Here is a 10,501-nt window from a genome sequence, read left to right as displayed (position 1 = left end):
GTTTGTCTTTTTCAGATTAAAAAAAAAAAAGTCCTGTGTTAATGCAAACTGCATCAATTTTGGCACAAGTGTGTATTTTATTTGAATTTTCTTCTTTCCTTTCCACATTGTACACAAAATATTTACACTCAGGACCTTAAGGACAAAACTTTCCACATTGTAACCCATTAAAACTGCCAATTTATTTTTATCCCAGGGCCATTTAACTATAAAATTATGCAGTCTTTGTTAACAGAGTTTTGTTCTGTTGACCTTTTCTTTTATATATATATATTTATTTTATTTTTTTATAAGATGGTGCTGTTTTCTCAGGTTTGGCCTATTGTCACGATTTGGTCTTGTCTTGGTCACGTTTCATGTCTTTGTCATGTTTCATGTCTGTCATGTGATCCCCTGTTCAAAGTCATGTGATCCTGCCGTGTGTTCCCCACTCTCAGAAAAAAAAGGTACAGTTTTGTACCAAAGAAGGTACAAACCCCTGTCACTGGGGCGGTACCTTTTACTGGTACAAAATTGTACCTTAATATAGAGGAACAAATTTGTTCCATTCCAGTTTGTACCTTAAAGGACATGATTTGTACCATGGGCACCCAAAATGTACCTTTTGATTTTTAAAACTTGTTGGTACAATATTGATCAAATCTGATCCTTTAAGGTACCACCCCAGTGACAAGCCCCTTTGTACCTTAACTGTGTCAAATTTGTTCCTACGAGAACTATTAAAGGCTATTTTCCCATTGAATAACAAGCACATTCAACAACTGAATCCAAAAGGCATCAATTTAATCATTTCTGTAAATACATATCAAATACATATGAATGTTTGAATACTTTCATTCCAACTTACAGTAAAGTATTTCTTTGTGTAAATACATCAAAGACTTCACAATACAATAAAGACTTAGCAAAATTAACAGAATATGACTTCTTTAAAAAGATTTGAAAGAATTTAAAATGCAATTACACTAAAATGTTACAGTACATAAAATATATTTTCTCATCTACAACAAAGCTAGAATTGGTTTTTTCCCTACTTTTCACACAATACCCTTGCATTTATTTAACTTTTTTAAAACACCATCCTCCAACCGAACTGCTCGGCAATTTCAGATCCCTCCATTTTTCCACTGCTGAAGATTCTGCTCTCACTGAAGACTCGTCCAGTCAAGAAGTTCCCAAGATCTGCACAGTGGGTTGAGATGTAGCCGGTTCTTCCTGAACATAATGAAGAATCAATATTAGAAAAGACAGACGTAAATTTATTACATTTATACTCCCAATGACAAGCTCAAATTTGACCTCTAGACTTAAAGGGATAGTTCACCTAGAACTGAAAATTCAGTCATTTACTCACCCTCAAGTTGTTCCAAATCTTTCTTTCTTTACTTGAACAAAAAAGAAGATATTTTGAGAATTGAAAATGAAACAGTTGATGGGGCCCCATTAACTTCCATAGAATATTTTTCATACTATTTTCATACTATGGAAGTCAATGGGGCCCCATTCAAATAGAATATTTTTTAATGGGGCCCCATCAACTGTTTCATTTTTTGGGTGAACTACAAATCCTGCAACATCTCGTTTGGCATCCATGTAATGTGCTTCTATAACGGATTTCAGCTTAGCCAACCTCAACACATTGGACAATTTTACTTAAAGTGTTAGTTCACCCAAAAATGAAAATTATTTTGTTAATTACTCACCCTCATGTCATTTCACACCTATAAGACCTTTGTTCATCTTCGGAACACAAATGAAGATATTTTTAATGAAATTCTGAGAGCTTTCTGTCCTTCCATTGGGAGCAATGCAACTAACACATTCAAGGCCCAGAACGATAGGAACGACATCATTGAAGTAATCCATGTGACTCCAGTGGTTTAACCAATTTTATGAAGCGATGCAGGTGCTTTGTTTTAGCAAAAAACACAATTTACCACTTTATTTACGAAAATACTGACCTGCAATTCAGTAGGGGGAGCACTACGACGCATGCGAATTGTGTTGACTCAAGACCGGGTGTTGTTCACAGTTTCACAAAAAAAAAAAAAAAAAAATCTGCATTTTTACATTTTCCACAAAGTTTTAAATTATTCACTTAAAGCTTCATATAAAATACCCAGAAAAGTAAAATGTTAAACTAATCCATTTGAATTGAGAAGTTTAGTAAAAAATGTCTGAAGAGAATAATAACCAGTATAATAAACAGATTAAATTTAGGATTTTATTCACATTTAAACATTGAACAAACAGAAGCTCAACCGCACTTGCTTTGACAAGCGAGAACAAACCTCAATGGTTCTTGCGGAAGCTCAAACGTGCTGCAAAACACAGGAGAATGAACATCATCGGTTTTCGCACGTCAAGCAAACATGATTGAGCTTCCGTTTACCGCAACTGATGTGTGAATTGATGAATATTTATGTGAATAAAAGCCTAAATTAAATCTGTTCATCATATAAAATGATCGTATCTCTACAGAAAAACTTGGACTAAACTGCTCAATTCAAATTATTTTACGATCTCTTTATTATGGTAGCATACAGGTATCAAAAGACATTTTGAAATTTAATATGCAAAATGGCAATGTAATATATAAAATGGCAATGTATTTCTTATTTAAATTTACATTTTCCATACCATATGTGTGTCAGGATTCCATCACCATCTCCTTCCACTCATTCCCTCACTCCGCCCACTCAGTCATTCATACGCTCATTGTCACCTGATTACTAATCACCGTCACCTGGACCTCATCATCAGTTCACCCATATATACCTGCTACAAATATTCAGTCATTGTCTGATCTCGTCTATACATGACACAGACTCTCTGCCATACTTACCTGTATACCTACCTTCGATCCCGATCTTCTCAGCCAGTCACCATTCCGTCTTCTAAGGAATTCCTTCATCATCTGCAAGAGAAAGAGAGAGAGAGACTTGGTTACACTTCAGTTAAGCTATCATCTGAAATTCAACTTACTGTTTACTCACCTGTTTCAAATTAAAGCATTTAACTTACCATTCTGTCTGCTTCGTCTATGCCAAACCTGACAGAAGATCAGACCACCATGCAGAATCCTTCGGAATCCACAGCGAATTCACCTGTCAATCCGATCGCCATTCATCAACACACCTCTTCAGCTTCACTTCCTCAAGCGCCCGTTGCTTCGTTCACTGCCATGGCCCGACCAGCGACATTCTCCGGTGAGGCGGAGGACTGCAGTGGGTTTCTACTTCAGGTATCTTTGTATTTCTCCATGCAAGAACATCAATTCATCAACGATTCAGCTCGTGTTGCTTTCATCATTTCACTTCTGTCTGGGCAAGCACTTCAGTGGGCACAGTCTCTGTGGAATTCGGATTCGGAAGTCGTCAAATCCCTCTCCGGTTTCATACAACACTTCAAAGAAGTTTTCGGTCAAACAGCTGCCGATCTATCAGTACATGATCAACTCTACAATCTTCGTCAAGGCCAATCTTCTGTGAGTACTTTCTCTTTACGATTCCGCACTTTAGCGGCATCCAGTGGATGGAATGAGGCAGCATTGATCACAGCTTTTCGTCATGGTTTGAACCCTAACATTCGTCAGTTGATGGTGGTTTACGACGACAGTCTGGGAATTGAGAAATTAATTCAAAAATCCATTCGAGTTTCGCAAAGACTATCAGCCTGTGATTCTCCGACTCCCACTGTATGTCCTCCGCCCACGGTTCCATCAGTCACTCCTCCAGCACCAGAGCCTATGGATCTCAGCTCCGCCCATCTTCCAGCTTCAGAGCGTCAACAACGAATTCTTCATAAACTCTGTCTCTATTGTGCATCTGATAATCATCTTCTCAGCTCTTGCCCTGTTCGACCTCCATGCCCAGCGGTAAGCACAATTCAAGTCTCCCCTAAAATTGAAGCTTTAAATCGCACCACAGTGCATGTATTACAGTTTTTCTCGATTGGTTTGGCTCATTTCTTGAAACCGAGATGACATTCTCAAAACCATAAGGTCATTTGGCCAAACAGTCTTACAGTTCTGCTCAACATTATAGCTCACTAGCAAAATAAAATATCTTTCCCCAAACTCTTCGTCCATGCTTCAAAAGCAGATTCCTTTCCCATATAAAAGGTCAGTACAGTCAAAATAGCACAGATCCTTCTCAATTGCCTTGGCACATGTGCATTCATTTAGTGCTTTTGTCAAAATAACCTGGATGGTTTAGCACAACACCATGGATCCCCTGCAAAAGCTCATATCTCTCCCAAAACAGTTTATCCATGTGTCAAAACTAAATATCCTTCTCATATAAATAGTCAATGCCCCCAAAATGCATTATACCTTTGGCATTGTTTAAGCACTGCAAGTCAAAATGCTTAGACGTTTTGTCACTGAGGCACAGGTCTAGCAACAGAATACCACTATGAATAAAACTAAAAGATTTTACAGTAAAATCAGCCTCCAATAAACCACTCATACTCAAGGAAACTGTAAACATTTTTATTCGTACAAAGAAATGTTAACATTAGAGAACATACTGTGAAAAGAAAACATATACAGGATTCTGTAAATGTGAACAGTTATAAACACAAACAAAAAACAAAAAAAACTCTAGCCTACCATACTGTAAATAAAGTTTCAGAACTATAGTACAGTAATATTTTCAGTGGTCGCCATTGTCACCCTCTCTTTCCTGGCCACCATCCTCATCCTCCTGGCCATCGACGCGCTGCTCTCTGTTAGGCCATAAATTCTCATCCACATCGCAACGGATATTTTCTCTTGCGATGCAGCGAGGGAAGAAACGGCGTGAATGTCTCAACCATCCCCTACATTGATCCCCTGTGATGTCCTCACATGCAGCGTCCATTGCATGCAGCAGGGCCCTCTGGTCTTGAGCCTGATGCTCATACACCCTCCACCTCCAAGCTGAAAAAAACTCCTCAATTGGATTTAGGAAAGGAGAGTAAGGTGGAAGAAACTCCATTAGCATCCGGGGATGGGTGGTGAACCAGGTTCTGATGCGTGGGCCACGGTGGAAGTTCACATTATCCCACACAATGACATAATGTGGTAGCTGAGGTCCTTCTTCACCTCTCTCATTTTCCGGGATCAGATCAGTATAAAGGTGGTCCAAAAAATTGAGGAGCTTTTGTGTATTGTAGGGCCCTAAACTGGGAATGTGTGTGGCCACACCTCTTTCTGATATAGCGGCACACATTGTTATATTTGCTCCTCGCTGGCCTGGGACATCCACAGTGGCTCGGTGGCCAATGATGTTACGGCCACGCCTTCGACCTTTGGCCAGGTTGAAGCCAGCTTCATCAACGAACACTAGGATGTGAGAGGTTTCGTTGCCTTCTAATGCCATTATTCTCTACAATAGAATAAAAATAAATCTAATCAGTCAAGTAGAGACAGATACTGCAGGGAGGATCTAAAGTACTGTAAAAAGAGGGAGTGAAAAACTGAAGACAATTTCTAGGCAAAATGCTCTAGTCACACAAAGCTGGATTCTGAAGGTAAAAAGGATAAAGCAAAACAAAAAAAAGTGGTAACCATGTCTTACTGTAATAGTGTTACAATGATAGACAACCAGTAGTTGACTTACATGCACATACTGGTACCGCAGCTCTTTCACTCTGTCAGAGTTTCTCTCAAATGGTACCCTGTAAATCTGTTTCATGGTCATCTGATGTTTCTTCAATACCCGGTCTATTGTGGAGATGCTGATAGAGTTTATATTTTGGAACATTACATTGTCTAGAAGGATTGCATTACGAATCTGTCTCAGTGTGATGGCATTATTTGCAATGACCATGTTGCATATTTCTCGTTCTTGTTGTTCATTTAGAAGTTTTCTTCTGCCACCCACTTGAGGCTGTCGTCCAATCCTAGACATACAAGTCAAAGGTCAACACTGTAAATTTGTTACAAAATGAGTTACCAATGTAATTGTACTGCTGTTTTATGGTACTAAAAGTGTGATGCACTGCACAGTGACTGGAATACTATTCACAGTATTTTCTCCATTTTTTTTTCTTTGTCATTTTTATAGTATCATATAACATCACATGAAGATATTACAGTACTCTAGGCCTACACACACACCAACACTGAATAGTTCAATAGAATAGTTCTGTACCTGTTTTCCCTGCGAAAGGTTTGGATGATGGAGGAGACTGTAGACCGAGGCACATTAGGCTGCACTCGGCGACCTGCCTCTGCCATTGTGAGGCGATGGTTTATAACGTGGTCAATAAGGGTGGCCCGGATTTCATCTGGGACATCATGGTGCCTCCGTGCTCCTCGGCCTCTTCCCCCTATTCCTCCACGCATTCTCACTCCTCCTCTTCCTCTTCTTCTTCCTCCTCTTCCTCGAGCAGGAAGTTGCTGTTGTACTTGGCGAGGTGCTTCCATGTTCACACTGCAAATGAAACTGGCCCCGGGCCAAGCTCTGTCTATATACTTTTGGCAGCAGTCATAATCATAGACAACACCTGTCAGGTAACTAAACAAACTGTTTGATTGGTCATCTGAGATGTGGGAAACTGCTCCTTCGTTAGTTCTAATTTCACCTGATTGATTGTCAAGTACTGTCATAAATTTATCAAATGTTCCAAGAAATTCTTTCATGGTATTATATCTTTGACTAATTTTGACAGTTGAACAGACAATTGTGCATATGATGACTTACACAATGAAACCATGCTGATATGTTTTGGAGAGAGTAACCATTTCACTGAAAAATCAACTAATCAGTTTAGATCAGCAAGATCTATTTATTTGGAAAATGTGCTAAATGTGGGCTCATTGTGCTAACTGTAGCTACTTGTACATAATCATTTGAAAAAAAGCACAGAGTCACTTGAGACATGTACTAAAGCATTTGCAATTTGATAAAACCAATGAAAAATGACATTCTGTTGTGAACAATTGCAAGGTGGTTTGGAGATTTGTCCATGTTATTTTGAGAATGTCATCTCGGTTTCAAGAAATGAGCCAAACCAATCGAGAAAAACTGTAACTTCTCGTATTTGTGTCTCAGCGCAAGCCCTTATTGACTCTGGTTCGGCGGGGAATTTCATCTCCACACAGCTTCTCCAAAAATTGAACATCTGCAAACATCGCAATTCTCAAGACCTCCAAGTACAAACCATCCAGGGAAAACCGCTGGGTCGAGGTCGAATTCGTCACTGTTCACCTACTCTGACGCTGCGTGTTGGTTGTCTTCATTCAGAGGAGATTTATTTTATGGTGCTGGAGGAGTCCACCGCTGAGCTCATCCTGGGACGCCCCTGGTTAGTTCAACATCAGCCGACGCTCCACTGGAAATCTGGTGAAGTATTACGTTGGGGTGAGTCCTGCCATTTGTCCTGTCTATCATCCATCAAGAAAATCCCTTCATCATCGACGCCTCAGAGGTCCAAAGTTCCTGTTTGTTCCACCTCGGTTGAGAGCCCTGAAGTAGAGCATCAAGTAGAGATTCCAGTGGAGTACCAGGCGTACCAGGATGTGTTCGGCAAGAAACTGGCTACTAAACTACCACCTCATCGGCCATGGGACTGCGCAATCGACTTGCTACCTGGAGCCACTCTACCTAAAGGTCGTATCTATCCACTGTCCATCCCGGAGCAGAAGGCCATGAAGGAGTATGTGGAGGATGCTTTACAACAACAGTTCATCCGCACATCGACCTCCCCTGCCGCTTCAAGTTTCTTCTTTGTGGGTAAGAAGGACGGAGGCTTGAGGCCCTGCATCGATTATCGTCATCTCAACTCTCAAACCGTCAAATACAGTTATCCCCTTCCTCTGGTCCCAGCTGCCTTGGAGCAGGTGCGTGGGGCTCGCATATTTTCGAAACTGGACCTTCGGAGTGCATACAACTTGATCCGTATACGGAATGGAGATGAGTGGAAGACAGCGTTCGTCACCCTATCTGGCCATTATGAATATCAGGTTATGCCCTTCGGGCTGTCCAACGCTCCAGCGGTCTTCCAAGGGTACATGAACGAAGTGTTCCGTGAGTACCTCAACCGCTTTGTGATTGTCTACATTGACGATATCCTCATCTATTCATCTTCGATTGCTGGACACCATCGTCATGTCATTCAAGTACTAGAGAAACTGAGAGAACACAAGCTTTACCTGAAATTGGAGAAGTGTGAGTTCCATATCACCTCTGTTCAGTTCCTGGGTTACATCATAGATCAGCATGGTATCCAGATGGACCAAAGGAAGGTGGAAACAATCCAAGACTGGCCATTACCCACATCTGTCAAAGAACTTCAAAGATTCCTCGGTTTTGCAAACTTCTACAGAAGATTCATCAAGAACTACAGTCTCATCAGTGCTCCTCTCACATCTTAATTAAAGAATCGACCCAAGTCTCTGTCCTTGAATCCCACAGCTATCCAAGCCTTCCATCGCCTCAAAGAAGTCTTCACGACAGCACCAATCCTCATCCATCTCAATCCAGAACTTCCTTTCATCGTTGAGGTCGATGCATCTTCCACTGGGGTTGGAGCGGTGCTGTCACAGTGGCAGGGTGAGCCTCCCAGACTCCATCCATGTGCCTTCTTTTCCAAAAAGCTGTCCCCTGCGGAGCAAAACTACGACATCGGCAACCGGGAACTGCTAGCCATAAAACTGGCTTTAGAAGAATGGAGACATTGGCTGGAGGGAGCAAATCACCAATTCGAAGTAATTACAGATCATCGCAACTTGGAATATCTTCGTGAGGCAAGAAGACTGAATCTTCGCCAGGCCCGCTGGGCACTATTCTTCACTCGATTCAACTTCGTTGTTACTTACCGTCCAGGAAGTAAGAATTGCAAGGCAGACGCTCTTTCCAGACTCCATCATTCATCTTCAGAGGACCTCAGTACTGAAACCATCCTCCCTCCAGCCTTAATCCTCAGTCCCATCCTCTGGGACATCGACCAGCAAATCTCTCAGGAAAATTCTCGCCATCCTGCTCGGCCGGGAGGTCCAGAAGGGCGTTCTTTCGTACCTCAACATCTTCGTACTCCCCTTCTGGACTCTGCTCACACAGTTCCGGGCTCTGGACATCCAGGTAGCAAGCGTACCCTCTCGCTCCTCAGTCAGCGGTACTGGTGGCCGTCCATCTCCGAAGATGTCTCCAGGTTCGTCCGTGGCTGCTCAGTCTGCGCCATCACCAACACTCCCAGGAAACTACCTGAGGGTAAACTTGTGCCACTACCTATACCCAGACGCCCTTGGTCACACATCGGAGTGGACTTCATGACTGACCTTCCTAGATCCAGTGGATTTACCTGTGTGCTCGTCGTTGTGGATAGATTTTCCAAAGGCTGCAAGCTGATACCTTTACCTGGTTTACCCACGGCTTTAGAAACAGCTGAAGCATTGTTTCATCATGTATTCAGAAATTTCGGCATTCCAGAAGATATCGTTTCGGACAGGGGACCCCAATTCATCTCCTTGGGGTCACTCTCAGCCTCTCTTCAGGATATCATCCGCAGACCAACGGCCAGACTGAGCGGAAGATTCAGGAGATAGGACGTTATCTGCGAACTTATTGCCACCAGTACCAAGACAGCTGGAACCGATACCTCCCCTGGGCGGAATACGCTCAGAATTCCCTCACTCAGCGTACCACCGGGCTCACCCCCTTTCAGTGCTTCCTCGGATATCAGCCATCTCTCTTCCCTTGGTCGGGTGAGCCCTAGGAGGTTCCAGCTGTCGACTTTTGGTTCCATCAGAGCGAGGGGGTATGGGACTCAGCTCATGTGCATCTACAACAGGCAGTGCGGAGGCACAAGGATCAAGCGGATCGTCTACGAGCCGATACACCCCAATACCAACCTGGTCAGAAGGTGTGGTTATCGACGAGGGACATTCGCCTCCGCCTGCCTTGCCGTAAGCTGAGTCCTCGATTCATTGAACCTTTCACCATCCATAGGCAGTTGAACGAAGTAACCTACAGACTCAACCTTCCACCTCAGTACAAGATCTCTCCTTCCTTCCATGTATCTCTCCTCAAACCCTTCACTGACCCAGTCTCTTCTGTTCCCTCAGATTCCACCTCGGATGACGTGCCTCCTCCTCCCGTTCCTGTGGAAGAAGAGGCCATCTACAGAGTTCGATCCATCATGGACTCCCGGCGGCGAGGTCCCCGTCTGGAGTATCTGGTGGACTGGGAGGACTACGGTCCAGAGGAGCGTTCCTGGGTGCTCCGTGATGAAATCCTAGATCCAGCCTTACTCTCCCAGTTCTATTCTGACCATCCTGACCGCCCAGCTCCCAGGGGTCGTGGTCGACCTCGCCGCAGGCAACATCTCTCTTCTTCCCAGCCGTCAAGAGCCGCCTCGGGAGGGGGGGGTACTGTCAGGATTCCATCACCATCTCCTTCCACTCATTCCCTCACTCCGCCCACTCAGTCATTCATACGCTCATTGTCACCTGATTACTAATCACCGTCACCTGGACCTCATCATCAGTTCACCCATATATACCTGCTACAAACAT

General features: G+C 43.0%; 1 protein-coding gene across 1 annotated transcript; it reads right to left on the bottom strand.

Annotated features, from left to right (window-relative positions):
* Positions 1–4,079: 4,079 nt before the first annotated feature.
* On the bottom strand, positions 4,080–7,013 carry LOC311095419 (uncharacterized protein). Its single transcript, XM_084133898.1, has 3 exons — positions 6,138–7,013; positions 5,604–5,886; positions 4,080–5,369 (listed from the first exon to the last, which is right to left on the bottom strand). The coding sequence occupies exons 1-3, from the start codon at positions 6,626–6,628 to the stop codon at positions 4,656–4,658; spliced, it is 1,488 nt and encodes a 495-aa protein (XP_083990024.1). The 5' UTR covers positions 6,629–7,013; the 3' UTR covers positions 4,080–4,655.
* Positions 7,014–10,501: the final 3,488 nt, after the last annotated feature.

The sequence above is a fragment of the Abramis brama genome, assembly GCF_963993115.1.
Source record: "Abramis brama genome assembly, chromosome: 13".
NCBI classification, from domain to species: Eukaryota; Metazoa; Chordata; class Actinopteri; order Cypriniformes; family Leuciscidae; genus Abramis; species Abramis brama.
Note: the sequence above shows the minus strand (reverse complement) of the source record. Positions and strands in the feature narration are given on the sequence as shown.